Genomic DNA, 26,774 nt, shown 5'->3' with positions numbered 1-26,774 from the left:
TGGAGGAAGGAGGTTTGTGAAAGGGAGCTCAAAGGAAGGAGCTTCTGTCCTTGATGGGGGAGAATGGCTTACAGCAACCCATTACTCTTCTCTCCTTCCGTCTTTGCTCCAAAACACGTCCTTCGTTTCAGTGTGTTAAATAAAACCTATCCCAGAAGCGGGTGACCTGGTTACCAGGTGGACGGTTACTTGTATAACACCAGCCCTAGCTGAGAGATCAGTGGGAATCCACAGTGGTACAAGATATGGGTAAAACGTGGATGTGTGCACAGAGGTACAAGGTTAAATCTGTTCTTATCCTTCTTCAAAAAGAGTGCAGCTTTCCCCCGTCCTCCTTACAAAACTCTGCCTTTCCTCACGGAGAGCCCTGGGTGGGACTAGTGTAGAGTCCTTCACAGGATGAGGGTCCTGCAGCCTCCACCACCAAAACAGCAGGAGTGGGATTAAAAACGGTGTTACCTGGGGCTGTACGTCCAAGCACCCAGCCTGCTGTCTTGTTTTATCCTCTCCCTCCATTAAGCAAGCTGGCTGACTGCAGTTCTGTCTTGCTGTGTGGTGGGTGGTCTTGGAAAGCACACCCTGCTCCTTGGCTTCTACCTGTGCAGGACAGGATGCTGGATCTGCTGTGGAGGTAAAAAGTGGTGCAGATGGATAGACCGTCTCTGAATGGACAATGGAGATTCTGGGTAAGGAATTTTAGCAATGAATTATTGAGATGGTGGGAAAGGCCAAGCTGTAATTGAAGGCTGTGGAGAAGATATTAAGTCTTTAATTCACTTTCTCACGTGTTGAGGAGCAGTACGTGGAATCCCTAACCTTTGTCTCACTGTTTGCACTTTGGGCTCAGGTCTCCTCATGTATTAGGAATTCTGAGGGTGAATTCCATGCACCCGAAAATGAGGGACTAACAGGATTAGCTTGAGCCTGCCACGGTGCAGGCACGCTTGCCACATAGCACTCTGGCCAGGCACCTCGCGTCTGACTCAGTGTGCTGGGCTTACTCTCCGCAGAGCCTGCCAGCTGTGCTGAGTCATTGGCTTTGTGACACCAGCTGATTCGATGCTCCACTGAGACCAGTAGCGTGGCAGTGATGGAGATACCTGAATTGTTAGGGTATGCCCCCTAGTTCCCAGGCTTAGTCATGTTGGAGCTTAGAGCTGCAGCACTGTAACGCTACTTCCCTGGTGCATCACAGTTCCTCAGCTTTGGTACTTGCGAGGAGCAGAGACCAAACATTAGGCATGCCTACATGGGGGAGGGGGTAGCAGGTTGCTCAAGGTCAGCATGAGAAACTTGTTTGGCTGGGTGCATGCAGCACGGGAGAGGCAGGGGAATAGATACCAGACCTTAGTAAGGGCATTTTTGTAGCGCTTAATCTACTGAAGGTTGAGTGAATTCATGTTTTTCATGACTAAATGGATACACAATGTGTATAACAGCAAATGTAAATTACTGTGAAAGTGACCATTAAAAAATAGGAAAATGTCTTGTGACACATGAAATTGTCCATGTTAATTTGTTGAGGAAGAGCCAGCTTCTGTTCTTGTGCTTTGGGTGTGTGTTGCTAGCAGGGTTGTTATGGAGAGCAATCATCAGCTGATTTGAACATCAGTGTCTTAGCAGTGTTTCCTGTTCCGCTGACGGTGAGCCTTGTGTAGTTGGGGCTTTGCATTAATGCTGTAAGTGAGGATGCTTCATATTTCAGGGTAAGGCGCCTGTGTGATCAGCATTAAAAAGCATGGAAGTGGATATTCCCCCCACCACCACCAACTGGAGTTGAGCCATAGCTGCCTTGTGCTAGTGCATTTGTTTCAAAGTGATTGGTCCAGTGGAACTTGGATCTCACACTTGTCTGTCCCAAAAGCCCTTGGCTTCCTGTGATGGAATGCCACTGCAGGCAGCCCTGCCTTTTGCACTTTGGAGAAGGTGCCTAGGTAATCAACCAGGTGCAGTCCTCCCAAAGAGCAGCAGAGGATGCAGGCACCTAAGTGGAGTTAGAAGAGTAAAGGAAGAGGCTGGGAAGAAAAATCACCCACTTACCCTTGCTAGCAAGTGGTAATTTTTACCAGAAAATTGGGGCAGGAGGCAAATTTTCATTTTCTTTCTCTAGCCAGGTGTCCCATGTCAGCCAATGCAATGTAGGGTTGTTAAGTGCACATCAGTGTGATTCAGATTGTAGTGCTTTGGACGGGGGTTTGATTGTGCTGGTTCTGCTGGACAACTGAAATAGTTTTGTGGTGTGATTTATATGAGAATCTTTAATCTCATGTGCAGTGATGGTTCTGTTCTTTGGGGCAGGTGGTGGTCGTGGTTGTGGGGGCTTTGATTTAAGACAATGTTTCCTGGCAGCTTCTCCATTGTGAAAACTGCATTTCCTCTCCAAACCAGAGGGTGACACTGCTGCAAAGTTTTTTAGTCATAGGCATCTCTGTCATTAAACTGCCCAAAAGCGTTTTTAGCTGTTAATATGTGAGGAGCTTTGCAAGGTGGAACTCTTAATTGCACGCACACGTGCAGCCTAGTTTAATATGCTCTATTGTCATCTTGCTCCACTAATTCTACTTCCCTTCTCTCAGGCTTTCCTGTTAATTTGTAGTCCTCATCTTGTGGTAGCTTTGATTAGATACAGAGCATCTTACACCACTGGGCTATGTAGTTACTTGACAGAGCAGTGAAAATACAGTTAGCCTGGATATGTATCTTCTATAACTACGAACGTGACACGGCAGAGCATGTAGGGTTGTCTGGATGTCCAGTATGTAGCTTCTTTCCTGATTGAATCTAGTCTCCTTCAATAGATGGTGTATTAACAGAAAAAAAATGAATGAAGCTTATTGTTAATGATGCAGAAGTTAAAAATACAGTGATATGGATGAAAGTAGAAGGTTAAAACTAAGCCAAAAAGTGCTGTGAAATACACCTGGGTTCCTACAGGTGGGATGAGGAGTTGCCTGGTTTAAGTGATTGTTGCAGGACTCACTTGCTTCTCTCAGACCTACTTCATGCAAGGGAGGAAGAGAATTTTCCTCTCTGCAATGTCCCGGAATGTCCGTTAATTAGCAGAGTCATCCTTCAGGGAGGGCAAAAAATGTTTTCTTGCACTCCTGGGTGGATTGGGTGGGCAGAGGTTGGGCTTCTTTTTGTGACTGCAGTTGTCCATGTTCTGCCATTTTTCTGTGTGTGTGGGAAGCTAATCTGTGCCACCCTTTTAAAATACACCTTCTCCCTTCTCTTTCAGTGCCTGAGCCACTTGCGTTGTATTTATTGTTAAAGAAGCTAGTTTCCTCGCTCCCTGCTGCCAGGCGGAATTCTGCCTGTATTTCTCATGCTTACCATGTTCTCTGTTGGAGAACTTTGGAGAAAGTTACCTTTCTCGCGCTGGAATTTACACCTGTTGGTTTCTGCCTCGTTGTGAGTGTGAGGGAGGGAGACTGACCCCTTTGTAGGTCTGCTGAACTATATTTGTTAGGAGTGAACACTGCTCTGTGTGTCAGAGGGAGTGGAGAGAACACTGTTCCGTGTTTTAATAACTCAGTTGCTCTGTTTGTGCTTGAGGGTATCAGCTGGATAAGTGCCATGCTCCTCTGAGAGGTGAGCAATGATAGGGTTTATTCTTCTGATCCTCCCACTTCATGTGTGGTTCATTGTTCTTCCTCTTCCTTTCTAATATCTACATATTTTTCACATGCTCCAGCCACTGAAGCCCAACCCCTACTCTCTTCCTCTGAGCTGGTTCTGCTCTTCCTGTCTGTCAAGAAGTACATACTTCCCTTTGGAGCTGCATGCTGCCCCCATCTCTGATATTTGCAACCAAAGGGTGTCTTGGATGGTAGATGGCTTTGCTGCTCCAGTGTGACCTACTCTGAGGTAACCGTTTGGCAGAGGATAGTTTGTTTTGTTTAACATGGAGCTAGAAGGACTTTTAAATATTTGACTGTAAAGTACCAGGTCATCATTTTTGTTATCTTTGGTTACAATCGACTGTATTTAGTTTCGGGTTGTGAAAAATCTCCTGAGTGTTACGATCCTAGCGTGCAACATCTCCAGGAACTAGACATTGGCTGTCCCATGGCTGCCCTTATTCTGGCTTTCTTTTCTTTGTGTGGCACTGCACACTGAAATAGAACATCAGAACAACCAAAGCCCACATCCCCAGGATGCTCTTTTGAAGTGTGGCCTATTGCTGGCAACCTTGTGGTTTTAAAAACTAGAGCTGCTTTACAAACTACACCCCCTTAATGCTGAATTCACAGCATTTTTGTAGTTCACTTGCTGTAGCAAAGCAGCTCGGGGCATGCACATGCACAGTAAGTCAAAATAATTTACCCAAGGCCTGATCCAAAGTGTGTTGAAGTCAGTGGAGAACATCCTCTTATCTTCAGCAGATTTTGGATCGGGCTCTTTAAACAAGAGCAGGTATTTTTATAAACGTCTGCAGCAGTGTCTGTGTTCACAGGCCTGTTGCGCATTTGAAGGCATACAGTGCTCCCCTCGTCTCCCCAACACGCGTTGTTTCTAGTGGTGACCTGTGAGATGCTTGAAAATCAGGCCCCCTGCATCTGAAAGTACAATGTAATTTTAAGACAAAGTAACTTATTCTTTCGCAAAGACCTGAGTTTGTGGGAGACAGGCAAAGACAGTGCCCCAGTGTTTTCTGGGGTGGTCATTGCTCCTAGTGATAAGCTTTTGAATTGGGGCTGTGGTGTTTTCTCCAATTAAAAGTTGGTTCCTTTTCCCTTTTTATTAACTTTTCTTTACTATACGCAGACTTGGTGCTTGCCAGATGGGAATTATAGCTTCTTGGAGGTGCCAGTGGTGGTGTTATCACAGAGAACTGGGTGAGGGCTCTTGGGTTCTTTTATTTTATTGGTCAGGTTCCTGTATATCTGAATGGGGACCCCAGCAACTAAAGGTTTTCAACTCATCTAATTTTTTGTACAGTAAACTCTTTCGTGTCCAGCAGCCCTTGGACTGGGAGGTTGCTGGATATTCAGATATTCTGGATAAGAGAGGTATACCTAGCAATGCATAAGACCAAAGAAAAACAAGGTTATTTATTAAGAAACAAACAAAATGTATACAAAGTACTTTATTTACCAACAACAGTAGTATTGTACACTGTAAACTTGCGCTGTATTTGCTGTAGTTATTTGTATTTACTTTCACTACTCTGTACGTATGGAAGACGTAACTAAAATTTACTTATAATTAAAATGCCGGTTCTTTGAGAGCGCCAGATGATGGAATGCTGGTTATGAAAGGGTTTACTGTAACTTGAATCAGATGTTCAGCATTGTGCTCACAAAAACCTGTTAATTTGTTTTGGCCAGCTCCAGGCAGGGTTGCAGCAACCATACACCCCCGCCCCCGCTTAGATGTTGCTCTGAATTTACACACACAAGTGAAATAAGTGTGTGTGTAAACTAGACCTGGAATGGGGTCTGTACAACCGCGAAGAGTTGCACCTTTCCCTTTTCACGGCTGTGGTTAGCACCTGAGATTTCAAAGTGATAATTTACACTGGCTTAAACCCTTTATTTACCTGAGGAAGGGAAAAAAAGTCTGAAATCCTCTGGCTTATACTCAAGGCTGTTCTTGTTCTGAACCAGCTAAATAATTCATATGCTGAAGCTTATGACAGTAAGTAATTTATGTGAAAGACATTTAGTGACTGCAGAGCGTTAAACAGTTCTTGGTGCTGGTGGGGGGATGTGCTTTCTGTAATCTTCAACAGAGGCTGACCCAAGCTTGACGTGCACAGCACCCTCCCTTCTGTTCCCCCATCTCCACGCTCCCCAGCCAAGTGTCTACCACACTCGTCACATAAATTCCAGTAAAAATTCTGCATCAGTGCTGGGAAGACATTGCAGCTGCCTATCTTTGGTGGGGCAGGGAGGAATCTGCATTCTTGGGTCTGGCAGATATAATTTATCTAAGGCTGCCACTCAGTTCTCTGCCAAGAAATTGAGTTCCTGGGCTCAAGATGATTGAATTGGCAGAATTCCTGTGCGGCAACCAGCCCCTTTACTTCAGTGCACCCTGAGAAAAGCTACTTAATTAGCTCTTTGGAACCCTTTCAACAGCACATTCCGGAACCCTGAGCTCCCTTGAAACATCTTGCAGAGCTATTTCTCTCCAGTCCCAAAGCAGGGGGGCTGGCTGGTGATACATGGCTCTTCTATAGTGGGCAGAGGACAATGTGGGGAGGAAACCTTGTTTCTTGGTCTGGTCTCATCCGAGTGTTTCCATGATGGCAAATCATGGCAGCAAGTCTGCAGATCCCTTTCCCTCTTCCCCAAACTTATCCAACACAGGCCCAAATCAAGGCAAAATTCTCCCTTGAGCCCTTGCCATTCACAGGGACCCAGCCCCATGTGTGAGGTGTCCCTACCCCCTGATTGCCAGCTGCTGGAACTGGATGAGCGGGGGGTGGCTAACTGCCCCTTTCGTTCCCTCTGAAGGACTTGGGATTGGCTTCTTCTGGAAGATGGGTTGCAGGCCTATATGGCCCATTGGCTAGATGACCCACTGTGGCTGTTCTTGTGTTCACTGGTTCAGGCAGCTTCCAGGGCCACAGCGGTTAATCGTCTGCAGCCCTCTAAGCACTCTCCGTAGTCCTGCATGCAAAGATGTAATGCCAGAAGATTAGCGCAATTTCTTAAAATTGCTTACCCGTGGCACAACCTTTCAAACCTGAGAAGGCTGCAAACAACCACAGGTGTCTGTGTGACCACTAGCACTCTTTGAATATGTGAGCAAGACACGAAATAATTCTATCGCTCTCCTTGGCGCTGATTAGGCTTCCACTGGAGTACTGGGTCCAGTTTTGGGCCCTATGTTTTTGGGAAAGATGTGGAGAAACTGGAAAGGGTCCAGAGACAAGCAACTGAAAAAAGGTCTAGAAAATGACCGGTGAGAGAAGATGATGAGAATGGGGTTGGTTGGTTTGTTTGGAAAAAAGAAGGCCGAGGGGGCAGAACAGCTTTTAAGAACGTAAAAGGATGTTTCATGAAGGAGGGAGAAAAATTATTTTCCTTAACCTCTAATAATCGAACAAGAAGAAGGGGACATTAGCAAAAAAGTCCTGTCAGGGTGTTTCATTTTTGGAATAAATTGCCTAGGATGGTTGCAGAATCTCCATCGCTGGAGATATTTAAGAACAGGTTAGAGAGATATCTAACAGGGATGATCTAGATGGTGCTGGTCCTTCTGTCAGGGCAGCTTTCTGGACTTGATGACCTCTTGAAGTCCCTTCCAGTTCTAGTGTTCTATAACCTCTCGCCTAGGCTTGAGGTGCTGCTGCCCTGCTGGGGGGTGTGGTGCTATGCCGAAACGCCTTGCAAGGACCTCAGTGGTGTCCTAGTCCTACTTTCCTCCCCTGCAGGGAATTGCGTAGACTTAGGTAGGCAGCGACGGACGTAACTGCACTGTGGGATCAAGAGCGCCATTGCAAGCTCCGTTTTTCAGGTGTGTATAGAAAGGCAGCCTGCTGCCGCCCACGAGTGTCAAAAGGGACAAGCAGTGAGCATCGGACGCTGCTGGCTGCTCTGAGCCTGCCTGGCTTGTGCTGTGTGCAGGGAAGGAGGGTCACAGAGGGGTTTACAATGACACAGTGGGGAAATCTGGGCCTTGGGGGTTGTCTGTTTGGGATTCAGTCTCTCTCCTGTCTATGGGAGCACAGTCTGTGCAGCAGGGTATGTGCGCCAGCGGGCCGGGGGGCACTTGGGACGCTTGGGCGAGGGTGCTGTAGGAGTGATGCTGGTTCCCCAGGAGGTGAGGCAAACGCTGATGAGAAGCCGGCTGCCAGCTTGGCGCTGTGTGGTTAGTAGCCGAGCCTGGTGCTCAGTTGGGAAGATCTCAGGATAGTGGGAGGAAGGCTGGGCTGACGGTGGAGGAAAGGGCTGGTGCCAGCCCTTCCCCCCACCCCTCTTTCAGCACCACGGTGGGGCTATCCAGCCCATGGGCACCTGAAAGGGATCCTAGGGGTTTTGTCCGCGGGGGTGGGCTGGGCTCACTCCCTCCTCCAGGCGCTGGGTTCCCAACCCCCCTCCCAGGCTAGGCCCAAGGGCGTGAGCCCGATCCCAGCTCGGCTCCATAATGTAGCCCAGTGTTTGTGTGGGACAGCCAGGAGCGGTGCTGCGGCGGGCAGGTTGCAACGCCTGGAAGGAGGAGCCAAGCCGAGCCCAGCCGGCCTGGGCGGGATCTGACAAACCACCCCAGTGCTGCCGCCCCCAGCCTACATTTACCCCGGGCCCCCCGCCCAGGCCTCTGGACGGCGCAGCCCACGCCCGGGGGAATCTCTCCTGACCTGCGGCGGGCCGGGCTCCGCCCCGAGGCTTGGTTGGTCAGTTGCAGTTCTGGCCCCGGGTTTCTCGGCGGGTTCTGCCCAGCAGCGCCTTGGCCCCCATGCGGCCGGGCAGCCTGGGGGACGCGGCGCGGGCCGGCGGCGCCGGGAGTTCGAGGCGCGCCCGGGTGAGTGCAGCTGCCTGGAGCCGGGGCCGGGCGCACTGAGCGGCTGCGGGCGGGGGGCGGGAAAGGGCTCCCCGAGGTACAAGCGGCCCGTTAGCGGGGCGGGGACGAGCGTCTTCCAGCCGGGCCCGCTTTTGGGCCCTGCAATTCGCAGCCCCCCCGCCGCTAATGTCCCCCACGCCCGGGGCCGCTGGGGTCCCGCCCCTGGAAGAGCCCGACCGCCTCCTTTGCCCCTGGCGCCCGAGGAGACGTCTGGGGAGCGCCCCGACCTCGGGAAACGCCCATGCACAGCCCGCCCGAGGCGCGGGTCCCCCCGCTTCCGCCGCGGGGGGGAGCCTGAGCCCCCCGGGGGCCGCCCCCGCTTTGTGCGCGCTGCGGGCGGCGGAGCCCGAGGGGAAGAGACGCTGCACGGGTGGGTAGCGCCCGGCCCACGCTTGCCAGCCGGCCCCCGGGGCTGCGAGCGCCGCAGGAGAGCTGCCGCCCTGCGCCTCCGCTGGCAGCTCTCAAACCCGAGCAGGTGCATCGGGGCTTCCCGGCTGCAAGATGGACCAGCCCGGTTCCCTCCCCGGGCTGCGAACCCCAGGGGCCTCTGCACCCACCTCTACCCCTGCAGCGGGGCGCGGAGGCCCTGCCCCAGACGCGGGGGTGCTGTTGTGAAAACAGCTGGGAGAGGAGGCGCAGAGCGGAGCGTTACCTGAACAGATGGGCGATTGGCTGGTTCTCAGTAGCGGGGAAGGCTGTGGAGCCCTGGGGAGATGTGAGGGGAGCTGAGTCCTTAGTGCCAATAACTTGGGAGGTTCATGCCCACGAAGTGCCTCTCTGCCCCGGGGGGCCAACCCAATGCTCCCTCGTTGTTCCATCCTTGTGCAGAATAAATGCTGTGCGCCAGCGTGCGCCAGCGTGCAGCACCCGCAGAAAGACAGGCTGCCGGGGCGGGGGCGCTGCTAGTCGGCTGGTCAGCATTTCAGTTTCTCCTGGGTGGCCACCCAAGTGTTCAGCTTAGGGGGAAGCCTGGTCCCACCTGAGTAGGCCGGGCCAGGGATTGGCTGGGCTGAGCAGGCATGGAGGATCATAGAATCATAAACACCAGGACTGGAAGGGACCTCGAGAGGCCATCGAGTCCAGCCCCCTGCCTCAATGGCAGGACCAAGTACTGTCTAGACCATCCCTGACAGACATCTACCGAACCTGTTCTTAAATATCTCCAGCGATGGAGATTCCACAACCTCCCCAGGCAATTTATTCCACTGTTTGACCACCCTGACAGTTAGGAACTTTTCCTAATGTCCAACCCAAACCTCCCTTGCTGCAGTTTAAGCCCATTGCCTCTTGTTCTGTCCTCAGAGGCCAAGAAGAACCAGTTTTCTCCTTCCTCCTTATGACTCCCTTTTAGCTACCTGAAAACCGCTATCATGTCTCCCCTCAATCTCCTCTTTTCCAAACTAAACAAGCCCAATTCTTTCAACCTTTCTTCAAAGGTCACATTCTCCAGGCCTTTAATCATTCTTGTTTCTCTTTTCTGGACCCCCTCTAATTTCTCCACATCTTTCTTGAACTGCGGTGCCCAGAACTGGACACAATACTCCAGCTGAGGCCTAACCAGCGCAGAGTAGAGCGGAAGAATGACTTCTCGTGTCTTGTTCACAGCACACCCGTTAATGCATCCCAGAATCAGGTTTGCTTCTTTTGCAACAGCATCACACTGTTGACTCATATTTTGCTTGTGGTCGACTATAACCCCTAGATCCCTTTCTGCTGTGGTCATTCCTAGACAGTCTCTCCCCATTCTGTATGTGTGAAACTGATGGTTCCTTCCCCAGTGGAGCACTTTGCATTTGTCCTTATTAAACTTCATCCTGAAGTTGCGTTAATGTCTGACTCTTAGCAAAGTTGGGCATCTATCCTATGCCAGTAATATGCACTGAAGTCTCGTGTTGAATAGGAATGGGCTGGATACTGGTTAGGCCACAGATGCCAGCCAAAGGGGCACCCCTGGGCTCTTTGCTCCCCAGTGGACTGCAGCTTGAGCCATCTGGGTCGCATAGGCAGTTCTGGGAAGAAGAGAGCCCAGTTCCTGTGGCCGGCTTCTGACTGTGGAGTCCTGAACCCAAATGCGAGCTACAGTGGCAGGAAACATGGGTGGGGAAAGCTGAGGCTCTGCCCAGGGCCGGGGGCGATGTAGGGCTGGAGGGATGGGCAGAGAGCTGAGATGTGAACATCTTGGGCCCAGGTGTCAGTTCGCAGTGCGCGTGGCTCATTTGTGTTTCGGTTCCAGATGACGCTGCCGTTCTACAGGAAGCTGTGTTATGGTCTAGGGGGTGTGCCGTACCACATGACAGGGAACGCCCTCGGGTTCTTCTTCCCGATCTTTCTCTTGGATGTTGTGCAGGTGCGTGGCCACTTTGTCTGTGGGCAGCACAGCTCGAACGCACAGACTCAGTGCAAGGCTGTGTGTGCGTGGCGATGGGGGGTGAGGAAGGCAGCCTGGGCGAGTGGCTTTTGTAGTTCTTGCAAAGACATAGATGGTGCCCAAAGCCCCTATCAATACCCACAACTTCAAGTGCTGTGATTTCATCACAAGCCTTAGCAGGGAACAGCTGCAGTGGGAGGATGGTGTGCGTGCGTGGGGGAGAAGTTTCCATGTGCTCTGGGTGGTAGCCTGGGGGATACAACCAGGAATTCTGCCCAGAGCTGTGTGCACCAGGGCGGTGTTATTCTGACCTCTTTTGGCTGGAATCTTGTGGCCTGAGTCAGCTGTTTGTCTATTGCAGTTGGAACCCTTCCATTCTTCTTTGATCCTTTTCCTCGGACGAGCCTGGGACGCAATTACAGACCCTGCTGTTGGCTTCCTGGTTAGCAAAAGCCCCAGAAGGAAGCTTGGCAAGCTGATCCCATGGTGAGCACTGGGGGCAGAGGTCAGTCTTAGCATCGCTGAGAGCTGGGATCTAAAGCATCCAGCTGTGAACGTAAAGTGGGCTGCTTGAAAAGGGATAATGCTAACAAGAATCAGTCCCCTTGTAACTATTGCAATTTCTATCCGATTCACTACCTAGACTGTCTGGGGGAGGTCAGTTGACACCTGGTGGATCTCGCCTATGTTACATGGAGCCCTCCAGACAATCTGCTCAGCTGTGGGAGGCTGGCAAAATCTCCCATGAAGTGAACAGTCTGATAAATATTTAGAACAGGGGCTCAGCAACCTCTGGCACAGGCACCAATAGTGGCAGGTGAGCCAGTTTTCATCAGCACACGAGGCGGGAGCTCAGCCTCGCCCCTCCTCCCCCATGCAGCCGGGAGCTGGTTCAAAGCCAAGCTGCCTGTGGATTAACAAAAGACCAACCAATGCTACCAACCTCCCCCTTGATGGTAAAGCTCTGCCTCTTCATTTATTTATGAATGAACCCGTTCTAAGTAGGGCTGTTAGTGCCTTTAAAAAGTAGCACCAGCCCTCGGCCTGTACGTCGAGGTCAAAAGGTCAAATGTTGGCCCTCTGCCTCGGAAAGGTTGCTGACCCCTGGGATAGAAGGGTGCTACTCTCGCATTTAACTTCCAAGTGGCTGAACCCCCTACCACACGGATCCCACTGCTGGGTCTGGGCCTCGACTGTTAGAGCAGAGGCTGAGATGAGCAGATCTGGGGCCAGCACAGGTGTGCTGCTTCCCCTCTGTTTTTATTTTTTTTCCCCTTGATTTGAGCGACGTGGCCCTCCCCTGTGCTCGCCCTGGGTGAGCGTCGGCGCGGCGAGCAGGAAAGGAGGCAATGCAGGCCGCACATCTGCAGGGATGAGCTTTGCTCCAGTGCTTGTGTCAAATCAACCGCACTTGCTCCTGCAGGATTGTCTTCTCTACGCCGTTCGGGGTGGTCTTCTACTGCATGGTCTGGTCCACCCCCTTGGACACCGGCGCTGTCTCCCTCAAGTTCCTTTGGTACCTGACAATGTACTGCTTGTTCCAGACGAGCATGAGTGTAAGGACCACGGCACCTTGGGCTGAGCATTTCAGGAGTCATCATCCCCTGGCTGCAGAGAACAGGCTAGGCTGGCCATTTGTCTGGCAAGTTGGACTGGACCGTTTCTAAATGGCTTGTCCCCTGCCCAGAACTGAAACAAAACTGGACCCTTTTTTGCCATATCCCAGATGAGGGAGGCCATTCTGAGGCATGTTATGCGTGTGTATGGGGGTGGAGTGACCCGTTCTTCAAAATGGCCCATTGTGTGGGGTGTGACCTCGTATGCCCCAAGTCACCCAGGAACTCCAAGGGCCTGCTCCTGCCTGCAAGCACCAGAATCTCTGCTGTGCTTGGGGGTATCTGTGGGGCTTCCCCCTGCCCAGAACTGAAACTCAGCCTATAGGGCAGCGTTTCCCAAACACAGCATTCGCATACCCCCTTTGGGACTTCAGCCTTATAAGCGTACCCCCTCTCCCAGTGCCCTCCCAGCGTTTCTCTCCTGATTTGTAGTCATTTATTTTCTGCCACGCACCCCTTGAAGTCCTGCTGTGTACCACACCTACCACCGTATGGGAAGCGCTCCTACAGGGGAAGTCGCAGCTCCTCCAGCGCCAGACTCCGCCAGCAGGGGGCGCTGTATGGAAAGCTGTGGCCGTGCTGGTTGTGGGCGGGGCTCACAGCGCTGCTCCCAGACTCTGCCAGCAGGGGGCGCCGTAAGGCCTGGTAGAGGGTGACTGACTATGGGGCAGGGCGGCCTGCCGGGTGGGGATAGAGCGCCCAGTTTTCCCCATCCCACGTGCTTCCAGCAGGGGGCGCTGTGGAGCCTGGCAGTCGTACAGTGACGTAGTAACAGAGAGGGAGCCCTGCTCGTCTCTAGACGATCAAAACAGAAAAGCCGCCCAGCAGCACTTTATGGACCAGCCAAATAATTTATTAGGCGATGAGCTTTCGTGGGAGAGACCCACTTCTGCAGCCCATAGCCAGAGCAGCACAAACTCAATATTTCAGGCACAGAGAACCCAAAAAGGAATCAAGGTTGACAAATCAGAAAAAAATGATCAAGGTGAGCAAATCAGAGAGCAGAGGGATGGGCGGGGGGGAGTCAAGAATTAGATTAAGCCAAGTATGCAAATGAGCCCCTATAGCCGTGTCTACACGTGCCGGCTACTTCGAAGTAGCGGCACTAACTTCGAAATAGCGCCCGTCACGGCTACATGTGTTGGGCACTATTTCAATGTTAACATCGACGTTAGGCAGCGAGACGTCGAAGCCGCTAACCCCATGAGGGGATGGGAATAGCGCCTTACTTCAAAGTTGAACGTCAAAGTAGGGACCGTGTAGACGATCTGCGTCCCGCAACATCGAAATAGTGGGGTCCTCCATCGTGGCCATCAGCTGAGGGGTTGAGAGACGCTCTCTCTCCAGCCCCTGCGGGGCTCTATGGTCACCGAGTACAGCAGCCCTTAGCCCAGGGCTTCTGGCTGCTGCTCCTGCAGCTGGGGATCCATGCTGCATGCACAGGGTCTGCAACCAGTTGTTGGCTCTGTGGATCTTGTGTTGTTTAGTGCAACTGTGTCTGGAAGGGGCCCTTTAAGGGAGCGGCTTGCTGTTGAGTCCGCCCTGTGACCCTGTCTGCAGCTGTGCCTGGCACCCTTATTTCGATGTGTGCTACTTTGGCGTGTAGATGTTCCCTCGCAGCGCCTATTTCGATGTGGTGCTGCGCAACGTCGAAGTTGAACGTCGATGTTGCCAGCCCTGGAGGACGTGTAGACGTTATTCATCAAAATAGACTATTTCGATGTCGCTACATAAGCCATTTCGATGTAGCGTGCACGTGTAGACGTAGCCTATATGGTGCAGAAAATTCACAAATGTGGTTTGAACCGAGATGTGAATTTTCTGGGTTATTATAGGGGCTCTTTTGCATACTTGGCTTAATCTAATTCTTGACTCCCCCACTTCTGCCCCTCTCCTCTCTGATTTGCTCACCTTGATCTTTTTTTTTCTGATTTGTTGACCTTGATTCCTTTTTTTGTTCTCTGTGCCTTAAATATTGAGTCTGTTCTGGTCTGGCTATGGTCTGAAGAGGTGGCTCTGTCCCACGAAAGCTCCTCACCTAATAAATTATTTTGCTAGTCTTTAAAGTGCTACGGGACTGCATTTTTATACAGTGACATGGGTGAGTCAGGGCAGTAGTGTTAGATCTCACCTGTGTTCTCTGTGCTGGTAGCTCCTCCGAGGAGCTCACAGCATCCAAATGCCTTCTCAGGAGGGGAGGACGGCATCTGTCCCAAGGGGGTGGGACAGGAGAGGGGAGAAGCAGCTGAGTTGTTTGGTGTCTGAGCTGTTTTTCTCCCCAGTGCTATCATGTGCCGTATTCCTCCCTGACCATGTTCCTGGGAGGGAATCAGCAAGACCGAGACTCAGCCACTGCCTACAGTAAGTGTCTCTGCATGGATGCAGGTTTCCTTCAGTCCCAGGCCTGTGTGAGGGAGTGTTGTCTGTGAATCTGGGTTTGCAACAGCATCACCCTAGACGAGAACCGGATACGCTATGAAATGCTAGAAACAGCAGCCCTAGACTTGGGATACACAGGCTATTTCAGCCAGCCAGCAACTGGGCTGCAGAGGGAACCAGGCGCTCTCTGAAGGCTTGGATCTCGGTCACAGGATACGTGGGATTCTGCTGTTAAATCAGCCCAGCCACGGGGCAGGGAAGGCCACACAACGTGGGGCGTGGTTATGCTGAACACACAGGCCCTGCGCCTCTGTCTTAGAACCCCGGTCCAAAAATTTAGGCTTCTACCACGGGAGCAAAAGGGGAAATTTTACAGCTGGCAGAAACAGCAGATCTCTTCTGTGCTCTGTGAGCAGCCATCAGAGGGCAGTCTCACACACAGCCAGCCCCTTACAAGGCGAGGCGCTCGCTGGCCCCCCTTCCCCTCGGTCTGCTCGGGGGCTCAGGCTGCGAAGCTGACTGACCCCCTCCCGTTTGTTCTGGTGCCTGGCAGGAATGGGGGTGGAAGTGTTCAGCACGCTGGTCGGCTCAGGTATCCAGGGGCAGATAGTTGGTGGGTACCACGCCAGCATGGTGAAAAGCTGTGGTGTGCTGAATGGGACCATGGACAACGGCACCACTCCAGGGCTCACTGACACCTTGGAGAACACGGTAAGCGCCTGGCCACTGCTCCCCCCCGTGTGCCGTCTGCTTCCTGCCCCGCTGCGGGACTCAGCCTGGGACAGTGCTGCCCACGCTCTGGGTAGCTCGTGCTCGGGGGTGACATCCGGGCCGGCTCTTTTGTGTTCCAGCGCAGGGCGTACGTGATTGCCTCAGCGGTCCTGGGCGCTCTCTACTGCATGGCCTGCCTGATTCTCTTCCTTGGAGTGAAGGAGCAGCCTGGTAAGGTCACTCTTTCCTGGCTCCTCTGGCAATGGTTGGCATGGTGCTCTGAGGCCATGGGTGTGAGTCCTGGCCAGGCCACCTCAGTCACGGTTGCATTCGGGCTGGTATAGGGCCACCCTGGCAGCTCCAGTCCAGGCCATCCTGGCTGCAGCTGGGGTCTGGCGGGGGAGAGGTGCCAGGTTCAGGCTGCCCTCCCCCTGCCAATGCAGGCTGCAGGTGGGCTCCTTGAGTGCTGGTGTGGTGCTAAATAGGCAGTGGCATGGCCACGCAGCTGACAGGGAACGTGGGCGTATGCTTCAGGCTCAAGAGCTTGACAGCTAGCGGCATGGTGGGAATTGGAGACTTGCTGCTTTCCAGCCTGCTCCATCCTCCAGTTCATGTCAGCTCTGAAGAGGTCACTCCCCTCCGCTGGGCTGGCAGCATCTAGCTCAGGTGGGAGCAGAGTGGGGAGGGGATGCAGGGAAGCACTCAGAGGTGCCCAGACAAGAGCGGGAGGCGGGGTGTGGAGGCGCTCAGGGGCGGGAGGCGGGGTGTGGAGGCACTCAGGCAGGGGTGGGAGGCGGGGTGTGGAGGGGCTCAGGCAGGGGTGGGAGGCGGGGTGTGGAGACACTCAGGTGGGTGTGGGAGGCGGGGTGTGGACGCGCTCAGGGGTGGGAGGCGGGGTGTGGGAGTGCTCAGGTTGGGAGGCGGTGCATGGAGGTGCTCAGGTGGGGGTGGGAGGCGGGGTGTAGAGGCGCTCAGGGGCGGGAGGCGGGGTGTGGAGGGGCTCAGGCAGGGGTGGGAGGCGGGGTGTGGAGACACTCAGGTGGGTGTGGGAGGCGGGGTGTGGAGACACTCAGGTGGGTGTGGGAGGCGGGGTGTGGAGGCACTCAGGGGTGGGAGGCGGGGTGTGGAGGCACTCAGGGGTGGGAGGCGGGGTGTGGAGGGGCTCAGGCAGGGGTGGGAGTCGGGGTGTGGAGACACTCAGGTGGGTGTGGGAGGCGGGGTGTGGACGCGCTCAGGGGTGGGAGGCGGGGTGTGGGAGTGCTCAGGTTGGGAGGCGGTGCATGGAGGTGCTCAGGTGGGGGTGGGAGGCGGGGTGTAGAGGCGCTCAGGGGCGGGAGGCGGGGTGTGGAGACACTCAGGTGGGTGTGGGAGGCGGGGTGTGGAGGCGCTCAGGGGTGGGAGGCGGGGTGTGGAGGCGCCCAGGCGGGGGTGGGAGGCGGGGTGTGGGAGTGCTCAGGTTGGGAGGCGGTGCATGGAGGTGCTCAGGTGGGGGTGGGAGGCAGGGTGTAGAGGCGCTCAGGGGTGGGAGGCGGGGTGTGGAGACACTCAGGTGGGTGTGGGAGGCGGGGTGTGGAGGCGCTCAGGGGTGGGAGGTAGGGTGTGGAGGCGCCCAGGCGGGGGCGGGAGGCGGGGTGTGGGAGTGCTCAGGGGTGGGAGGCGGGGTGTGGAGGCGCTCAGGTGGGGGCGGGAGGCGGGGTGTGGAGGTGCTCAGGTGGGGGTGGGAGGCGGTGCATGGAGGTGCTCAGGTGGGGGTGGGAGGCAGGGTGTAGAGGTGCTCGGGGCGGGAGGCGGGGTGTGGAGGGGCTCAGGCAGGGGTGGGAGGCGGGGTGTGGAGGCGGGAGGCGAGGTGTGGGAGTGCTCAGGGGTGGGAGGTGGGGTGTGGAGGCGCTCAGGTGGGGGCGGGAGGCGGGGTGTGGAGACACTCAGGTGGGTGTGGGAGGCGGGGTGTGGAGGCGCTCAGGGGCGGGAGGCGGGGTGTGGAGGGGCTCAGGCAGGGGTGGGAGGCGGGGTGTGGAGGCGGGAGGCGAGGTGTGGGAGTGCTCAGGGGTGGGAGGTGGGGTGTGGAGGCGCTCAGGTGGGGGCGGGAGGCGGGGTGTGGAGGCGCTCAGGGGCGGGAGGTAGGGTGTGGAGGTGCCCAGGCGGGGGCGGGAGGCGGGGTGTGGAGGTGCTCAGAGGCGGGAGGCGGGGTGTGGAGGCACTCAGGGGTGGGAGGCAGGGTGTGGAGGCGCCCAGGTGGGGGCGGGAGGCGGGGTGTGGAGGCGCTCAGGGGCGGGAGGTAGGGTGTGGAGGTGCCCAGGTGGGGGCGAGAGGCGGGGTGTGGAGGCGCTCGGGGCAGGAGGCGGGGTGTGGAGGCGCTCAGGGGTGGGAGGCAGGGTGTGGAGGCGCTCGAGGCGGGAGGCAGGGTGTGGAGGCGCTCAGGGGCGGGAGGTAGGGTGTGGAGGTGCCCAGGTGGGGGCGGGAGGCGGGGTGTGGAGGCGCTCAGGGGTGGGAGGTAGGGTGTGGAGGTGCCCAGGCGGGGGCGGGAGGCAGGGTGTGGAGGTGCCCAGGCGGGGGCGGGAGGCGGGGTGTGGAGGCGCTCGGGGCAGGAGGCGGGGTGTGGAGGCGCGCAGGTGGGGGCAGGAGGCGGGGTGTGGAGGCGCTCGGGGCAGGAGGCGGGGTGTGGAGGCGCGCAGGTGGGGGCAGGAGGCGGGGTGTGGAGGCGCTCGGGGCAGGAGGCAGGGCGTGGAGGCGCCCAGGTGGGGGCAGGAGGCGGGGTGTGGAGGTGCTCGAGGCGGGAGGCAGGGTGTGGAGGCGCTCAGGGGCGGGAGGTAGGGTGTGGAGGTGCCCAGGTGGGGGCGGGAGGCGGGGTGTGGAGGCGCTCAGGGGCGGGAGGTAGGGTGTGGAGGCGCCCAGGTGGGGGCGGGAGGCGGGGTGTGGAGGCGCTCAGGGGCGGGAGGTAGGGTGTGGAGGTGCTCGAGGCGGGAGGCAGGGTGTGGAGGCGCTCAGGGGCGGGAGGTAGGGTGTGGAGGCGCCCAGGTGGGGGCAGGAGGCGGGGTGTGGAGGCGCTCAGGGGTGGGGGGTGGGGTGTGGAGGCGCTCGGGGCAGGAGGCGGTGCACGGAGGTGCTCAGGTTGGGAGGCGGTGCACGGAGGTGCTCAGGTTGGGAGGCGGTGCATGGAGGTGCTCAGGTTGGGAGGCGGTGCACGGAGGTGCTCAGGTTGGGAGGCGGTGCACGGAGGTGCTCAGGTTGGGAGGTGGTGCACGGAGGTGCTCAGGTTGGGAGGCGGTGCACGGAGGTGCTCAGGTTGGGAGGCGGTGCACGGAGGTGCTCAGGTTGGGAGGCGGTGCACGGAGGTGCTCAGGCAGGGGCAGGAGCTGGGGAGCAGGAAGAAGGAAAATCGACCTCCATACTTCAGGGGCAGCCAGAACTCCGTCAGGTTGGGAGCCCAGGCCAAGCATGGCAGCTGCTCTGGGCAGGGGGTTGGACTCGATGGCCTCCTGAGCTCCCTTCCTGCCCTAGAATTCTGTGATTCTGAGGCTTCACCTGCCCTGAGGAGTGCGGTGGCCCAGGGCCGTGTTCGGGGCTCTCAGTTCACGTACATAACAGTCATAACCACCATCCCTGGGGCGTAGGACTGACAGGGCGGGTGACTGCCACAATTCCCTTCCCATCCTTACAGGGCCCCTCAGTCCCTTGGGGAAGACCCAGATGCCCTTCTTCTGCAGCCTGCGCCTGATCCTGGGGCACCAACCTTACATCTGGTTGCTGTGTGGCTTCCTCTTCATGTCCCTGGCCTTCCAGGTATGCTCACGTCCAGGGCTGGCGGGAGGAGACGGGTGGTGGGGGACCACAGAAAGTGGCAGCTGGGCTCTTTCAGAGCGTCCTGGGTGACGTGTCTGAGCCGTGAGGAGGAGCAGGTCCTGAGATGTCATCGGATGGCAGCCGAGCAGCAGCTTGAGTCACATGAGGTGGGACCTACCCAGACCCCAGGAGCTTTCACCACTGGTAGGACAGGCTGGGCCCAGCCCATGATTAGAAGCCCACCTGACCACATCCCTGCCCACCAGTGCAGTCCCCCGTCGTGCCTGGCTAATAAAGGGGAGATTGTACCCGCTGCACACAGCAGCCCCTGCTGTGGGGCAGTTCTGCTGGGAGCCCAGGGAGCCAGTAGGCCAGGAAAAACCTTGTGCAGAGCCTTTAACTGTAGGTCGTGGGTTCAGATCTATCTCGGGCCTGCCTCTGTGGCAATTGGAGGATGTTCCCAGTAGACGCTGGCAGCCAGCATGAAGGCGTTTGCTGGTTGCTGCCCGTGATGTGGGATCTGGGTCCCCAGAGCAGCCGATCGGACTTTTTTCACCAGCACTGAGCTCACAGGAACTTTTCTGGCTTGAAAATTGCAATGAAAGAGCCCCCGAGCGGCAGGTGGGAGAGGAAGGCCTGGGGAGGTGCAGTGCAGGCGTGGGAAGGCAGCTAGTGACTCACTGACTGATTTCTGCATTGGACAGGTGGGTTCTGAAATCCCTAGAAAAATGGGTGGGGAGTCAGCAGCACATGGCAAGATGAGGGGGGAGGCGGAACAGGCGTCTTCCAGCAGATGGTGAGGAGAAGCAAAGAGCCATCTGACCTCTCAGCTTGCTGCACTGCAGGCTCCTTTGGAGCTGGGGAGCTAAGTGCCGAGCGTCCGTGTGTTCCCTTCCCAGGTCGCACAGGGGATCTTTGCCTTTTTCTGCACGCATGTTGCTGGGCTGGCTGGGAGCTTCCAGCACTTGGTGCTCATCATGCTGGTAAGTCTGCACAGGGTAACTTGTCCCTTCGCAGTGCCCTCTCCATGCAAACGGTGCTCTCATGGTGTGTTTGAGGGGTCAAGCCCCATCTGTCAGGGCCCCTCTATGGTCTTTCACGAGGTTGATTCAAAGCTCTCCGTCCCTTCAGGGTGGCGGGGCAGGGTGAGGAGGGCTAATGGGACCCCAGGCTGGTCTGCTGGATTTCAGCCTCTCTGCTGCCCATGTGCCCATGTCACAGACTGGACGTGGCCAGGGAAAGGCTCTGAGAATCCTGCTGAGTCTTCCCCCGGGTCTCTGTCTCTCCCAGGTTGTGGCCTCCCTCTCCATCCCCTTCTGGCAGTGGTTCCTGGTGCATTTTGGGAAGAAAACAGCCCTGTTCACGGGTATGTCGGTGAGTTTCCTTTCTTCTCTGCTTTGCAATCCGTCTCAGCTGCAGTCCTGCAGCCCTTCTGCCCTGCAACCTGCAGTGCCACCTTCTGCGAGACAGGGACTGCCTCCCCCTGCCCCATCAGCCCTCCTACCCTACCCACTACAGCTCCTGCTGCTGGGAGAGGAGCCACTGAACACCCTTGGCCCCAACCTGTGCTCCTATGTGGGTTCGTAAAGTGCCTCCTGCTGGAGCAGGGATGAGCACTAGAGCCTCTGTGAGCCCCTTCTCCCTAGCACCAGTCCCGCTGGCGGCTTCCACCACCTCTCCGTGGAGCATGTGCCAAGGGAAGCTGGTGCAGACACGACCCGGCACCATTACACGAGGCTTCCCAGCAAACTCACCTCTCCGCCCCCAGACCGCGGAAGGCTTGCTGGCAGCTGTCACCGCCCCCGCCCCCGCCCCGGAGAGCTGCCTGAAAATGTGTCATCGTGCTGAGCTGCCGCCTGTGCTAATCACACAGGCACAGCTCTGTGCAGGTGGAGAGCAAGGAACACACAGGGTGTAGAAGCACAGTACAGGGCCCGCTGGCTGCTGTGTGTGTGACTCAGCCACAGCCTGGCCAATGACTAGGGCAGACACTTCCTCAAACTGCTCTGGAATCACCTAACTGATTGTTGGGTGCCCTCAGTACCTGGGGCGAATAAGAAGAGGTGATTAATGTTTTGCGTCCCCCTAGAGCCTTCCACCCCTCCAGTCAGTTACTGCCCCCGGAGCCCAGGCAAAGGGTATTCTATCCCCACGTGGCAGATGAGGCCAGGTGTAGTAATGAGGGCCTGACAGTCAGGCGTGGTGTAAGGCTAAAGGCCTAGAGCAACAGTCAATGCTATGTTAACATACTGCAAAGCTAAAGGCCTCAAGCCTGAACAATGAAGGGTTAACACAAAAACTGAGCTAGGTAGATTCTGCTCACAGGAATGCAGCAAGGGACAGAGGTGATAAGTCACAGGGTCTAACAGCACATCAAAGCACCCAGCGCCAGGCGCTCAGTGATACACATAAACACCTCCTGCTTGGTACCATGCACTCCCCATCCCTCCCCATAGATAACAGCTTAGCACCAGGCACATTCCCACCCAAGTTCAGGAACAGGTCGTAATGATGGCATGATGGATAGTGTTGTTTTGATGGTACCACCGCTATCCCCCAAGTTAATGGGTAGATCTAGTTACGTTGGGGGAGCGTTGATGTATTACAATGAGGGGTTGTACCTGGATACATAATTTGTTTATACCTGTGTATAAAAGTGTGTGTAACGGGGCTGGGTCGAGTGACCGAGGGGATGATGGAGCCCCCTTGCCATCAACTGAGTCGCGCCCATTGTCATGGCGTACGGATGTACCAGTGTAAACTGTTGAGTCATACTGGAGACTCACGAGGATGCTGGCGCCCATGTGCTATTGACAATAACCCTGGCTCCAGTGCCTTTGTACCTCGCTTGATTTGTGGTTCTCGGGGGCTCTGCGAGGTCGGTAGTGCTGGCTAACCGCTGACTCTACACTGCTGTCCAAAGGGAGCACACGCACGCGGCCAAGGGGATTAACATCAAAGGGAGCAGAATGGATGTCCGAGCACCGGTCCGGTAAAGATGCCTGACTACACTAGGGAGGTTCAGGAACAGACTGTCCCGGGAGTTCTGCCTTGGTGCCGGGGTTTGCTGAGACCACCCCAACCCTCATGAGATCAAGCCATAGGGGTTTCTTTACTGTTCCCTGCAGCACCTCCTTCTGGGAATGGCTGGAACTGGTCTAGCTGGAAGCTTCCCATACCTATACTCAGTATCAGTGGGAGCTGGGGTGCTCAGCGGCACCGACAGCCCCTAAGGGCTGCACCCCTTGTGCTGAGCCCTGTTCAAAACCTGCCCCCCGTTGTGGGTGCTCACCTCCAGGGGCCACATTTACACATGGATTCAGGTACCTGAAGAGGCAGACAGGCACCCAATGAGATTTCACAAATGCACCTAGGCAGGTTATGCGCCTAATGCCCATTGACAACCGTGTGCTTTTGTAAAATCCCACTGGGTGCCTATCTGCATTGTTATGTAAATCTGGATCTAGGTGACTCACCCAATGTCACAGAATGAGAATGGCAGAGCCAGAACCCAGGAACCAGGCTCCCAGTTCAATCCCGACACCACGCTCCCTCCTCTGATGGAAGCATACTTGATTTCTGCTGCTGGGGGGATTCCTATGACACTCAGGATTTCTTGTAATTCAGGCAGCATTAAGCTATCACCTGCTGAGCTCCTTTAGAGCTCTCAGAGCTGCACAGAACATAGCAAGCAGAGATGCAGTCCAGAGAGGGGACACTGAACCACCAGAAAATAGTCTAATGTCCCAGCAAGATTTCAGAGTTGCGATTGGGCTTGCAAGGTCTCTTTGGTGCAGACAGCTCTGATGGCAGAAGTGAGGGTCGATCCATAGGAGGTGGTTGGGAGCAGCGGAGAGTGCAGGGAGCATGGTCTTTGGCTGCTGGAGAGTGAGGACCACGGGCATGCAGAGCAAAAGGAGCATAAGTGCTTTTCTCTTTCTGTCTGCTGCAGTTAATCATCCCAGCTCTCGTCGTCATCACCCTCGTGAGACAAAACTTCCTGGTGTTCGTCTGCATGGTGATATTAGCAGGATGCAGCATGGCCGTCCTGTACTTGTTACCCTGGTGAGTGGAGTGGTTTTGCAAGTCATGTACAGGGCTACTCCTTCCTGGACTGTTAATAGCTTAGGATGTTGGGAGGAACCAAGTGAGCAAGGTTTGCTGCAGAGCACCATTGATGAAAGCTTAGCCGTGTGTGTTCGGTTATGTGGCTGAATAAAAGACCAAAGGGAGATGGCCCCTGTGCCGCTGAGTGTGAGTGGCATTGGGCAGGGAGCTTTGCGTGACGCTGTGGTTGTACAGCACTGGCAGTGCATCAGCCTGCAAACAAAAGGTTAACTCGGAGTGAGCAGCGAGCAGTGAGGCTCGGCTATCATTCAGCAAAACACTTGCCTTTTGCCTTGTACTGCTGCCCACAAAATAGCCTCCGGGGCCCGATGTCCAGACTTATGCAAATAGGTGCATACATTTGCATGCCTAATTTGTACATACGGGTAGAGCAGTGGTCCAACTTAGGCACATAAGTAAGTATGTGCAATCCTGAAAACCTGGCTGAAAAAGTGAGTTTTTCCCCCAACTCACAGTCCACAGCTTTGGCCGTTGCTGTGGTGGAGGGCTGTGGTGTCAGAAGCCCAGTTATGGCTGATGGGGGAGAACCAGGGCAGGCAGCAGCTTTGGGTCTTACTAGTGTCTTTACTGGGTTGTTCATCCCCAGGTCCATGCTGCCAGATGCAGTGGATGATTTCAGGCTGAAGAACCTGAGCTGCCTAAACCTGGAAGCTTTTTTCTACTCGTTTTATGTTTTCTTCAACAAGTTTGCAGGAGGACTCTCCTTGGGCATATCGACCATGAGCCTGCAGTAGGTCTCAGCCTCTGCGTTCTCTTTATCCTGGGGTTTCCAGGTGCTCAGTGCGAGAGGGTGGGACAGGAATAGTCATTAGTGTTTTATACTGAACACTACAGCACCCCCTGCTGGGGGCAGCTGGAACTGGACTAGCTGGGAGCACCCATGGGCCAGCACTCCTATACTCTTCCCCACTGCATCCCCTGCTGAGCAAACCTGGGAGTGAAATCTCTGTTTGCTCCCTCCAGTTCTCTGCCATGACTTGCAGGGATTGTGGGGTGTGAAAGCTGTTTCATTGCCAGGGCTCCTGTTTCGAGCAGAAAGGAAAGCCAGTGTTTCCATGGCTGAAAGCTGGAGCTCTTTGCATTGTGCTTCTCTTCAGTTTTGCAGGTTACAGAGCCAGTGACTGCACGCACAACCCCTCTGTCATCCTCACCCTGCAGATACTCATGGCCCCTGTGCCAATAGCCCTGCTGCTTATTGCCATGGCCATATTCTCCTTCTACCCTATCAACGAGGAGAGAAGGAAGCAGATGAGGGTGGAGATGGAGGCAATGGGGTAAGTGCAGTGCTGGCTCAGGACAGTTTACTGAGTTCTGCAGTTCTTTGGGCTACACCTCTGCACTGATGATCTGGCACAGGTCTGCGTCTTGAAGGAATTCCCCAGCCGGAGTCTATTATAACCATTTCACATTCAACTCTGACCTCGGTCCACGCTCCACGGCAAACGGTCAGCAAACACGTCCGTGCCTTTTCCGAGTTAGGAGGGGCTGGGACTGGGACTGGGACTGGCATGGCTGGGCACAGCCCTACAGCCTCCATTCCCACACCAGTCTCTGTGCAGCCAGGATGACTGTCTTCACTTAGGCCAGGTCTGCACTACCACTTCCTTTGGTCTAAGTTACATCACTCATGGGGTGCAAATAAATGCTGGTGTGGATGGCACTACAGTGGTGGGAGCTTCTCTCACTGCTATAGGCAGTATGATGTGACTGGCCAGCAGCGAAGACTCTGTCAGCTGTCTCCTCCCCAACGGGGGCGGGGGTGGGATGACCAGAATAACACCCCCACAATTTGCTAGCAGGAAGTGCTGCTTCAGGAACAATTGATGATAGTCTTCCTGAAATGCCTCTGAGTGGAGTGATCTTGTGACACACCCATGGTTAGCTCTCTGGAGGGAAAAGGGGAATTTGCCGGGAAATAAACTCCATTTCGCTGCAGTAGGACTGGGCCTGGGACCAAGCCATGTATCCTCCCCCACTCCCTCAATGTGGATTTTAAGCTGGATTCATTTCTGTTCCTTTTAACAGCCATCGGGTAGAGAATGAAAACCCAGGATAAATGAAACCTTGACCCAGTCTTGGGAAATTTGCTTGGAAAGAACCCAGGATTTCTGCGTGGCTATGAAGCTGCATCAGTGTAATTTAAAGGCTCAGCTGCCTATTGTTGCTGATTTCCCCATCACAAAGGACACAGCTGTGTTTTCTGCCTTTCCCTGTGTGAGACAAGCCTTGCGGTGCTGCTGCAGGCAGCCCTGCAGAGCTGCTGTGACCCCGCAGTGCTGCATTCTGTGTGGCTTTAGCTTTTGCTTTTCTGGCAGCACCAGCACACTCAAAACAGGGCCAATAGGTGGGGGAAGATGTTCTGGGGAGCAAAGAGGGAGTTTCCCTGTGTAAGAGCAGAATCGTTACTACTTACATCTATATTTTTTGGGGGAAGGGGAATACAATTGTTTTAGGAAGGGCATTGTATGCATGATATATTTCCAGGCCATCAGACTGGCAAGATGATGTCTCCTATGTGGTACTAACACACTCATCTCATAAGGAACAAAGGAATTGTCACACCAAAACAGATGGTTCATCTCACAAGAGAATTGTCAGAGCAGGCTGTTTCAGAGAAAGGTGTGAAACCCCTTGTTAAAGATCCTGATTGAGTAATACTGTACCTGTGAGGAGAAAGGGGAGAGAGGGTCCTTTTAAGCCCAGATGGTGATCAGTTCCTGCCTTGCAGCACAAAAGTTTATTTCTCTAAGCAGGACTAGTGGCAAGAGCTTGGGAATCCCAAAATTGAAGTCACTATGGGTGCGTCTACACTTTTGAAAGAGGTATGCAAATGAGGTAAATCAAAAATGCAAATGAGGTACAAATTTGCCTATTTGACACCTCATTTGCATATTCTTATTTCAAAATAGCTTCTTTCAAAAGATGAAAACCCGTGTAGACGCTGCTCTTTCGAAAATAAACTCCACTAAATAAAGGGAAGAAGGATTCTTTCGAAGATGGGGTTTGCTTTTGAAAGAGCAGTGTCTACACTGGTTTTCTTCTTTCGAAAGAAGCTATATCGAAATAAGAATATGCAAACGAGGTGTCAGATATGCAATTTTGTGCCTCGTTTGCATTTTTGATTTACCTCATTCGCATACCTCTTTCGAAAGAGGCATGCAAGTGTAGACGCGGCCTATGCGTCAAGCTGAGGGCCTAGCCGGAGTCAGAAATCATGTCCTGGGTCAATGCCACGCATCTGGATCTGTGCTGGGGTCCCAGTGACAGTATTCCTTGTAAGC

General features: G+C 54.8%; 1 protein-coding gene across 10 annotated transcripts; it reads left to right on the top strand.

Annotated features, from left to right (window-relative positions):
• The first annotated feature begins 135 nt into the window (after positions 1 to 135).
• Positions 136 to 26,339, top strand: LOC142022349 (sodium-dependent lysophosphatidylcholine symporter 1-like). 10 transcript variants are annotated; one of them, XM_075012094.1, is made up of 15 exons: positions 8,237 to 8,472; positions 10,038 to 10,144; positions 10,745 to 10,858; positions 11,241 to 11,365; positions 12,303 to 12,435; positions 14,778 to 14,856; positions 15,428 to 15,585; positions 15,726 to 15,816; positions 19,244 to 19,365; positions 20,265 to 20,348; positions 20,656 to 20,739; positions 23,318 to 23,430; positions 24,080 to 24,223; positions 24,591 to 24,767; positions 25,519 to 26,339. In XM_075012094.1, the coding sequence occupies exons 3-15, from the start codon at positions 10,745 to 10,747 to the stop codon at positions 25,547 to 25,549; spliced, it is 1,455 nt and encodes a 484-aa protein (XP_074868195.1). In that variant the 5' UTR covers positions 8,237 to 8,472; positions 10,038 to 10,144; the 3' UTR covers positions 25,550 to 26,339. The 10 variants fall into 10 exon arrangements, 6 of the variants coding, with proteins under 6 accessions (XP_074868194.1, XP_074868195.1, XP_074868193.1 ...); XM_075012093.1 differs by lacking the exons at positions 8,237 to 8,472; positions 10,038 to 10,144 and adding an exon at positions 136 to 686; XR_012647938.1 differs by lacking the exon at positions 10,038 to 10,144 and having other exon boundaries at positions 24,652 to 24,767.
• The last annotated feature ends 435 nt before the right edge of the window (positions 26,340 to 26,774 follow it).

This window comes from Carettochelys insculpta, chromosome 17, assembly GCF_033958435.1.
Source record: "Carettochelys insculpta isolate YL-2023 chromosome 17, ASM3395843v1, whole genome shotgun sequence".
NCBI classification, from domain to species: domain Eukaryota; kingdom Metazoa; phylum Chordata; order Testudines; family Carettochelyidae; genus Carettochelys; species Carettochelys insculpta.
Note: the sequence above shows the minus strand (reverse complement) of the source record. Positions and strands in the feature narration are given on the sequence as shown.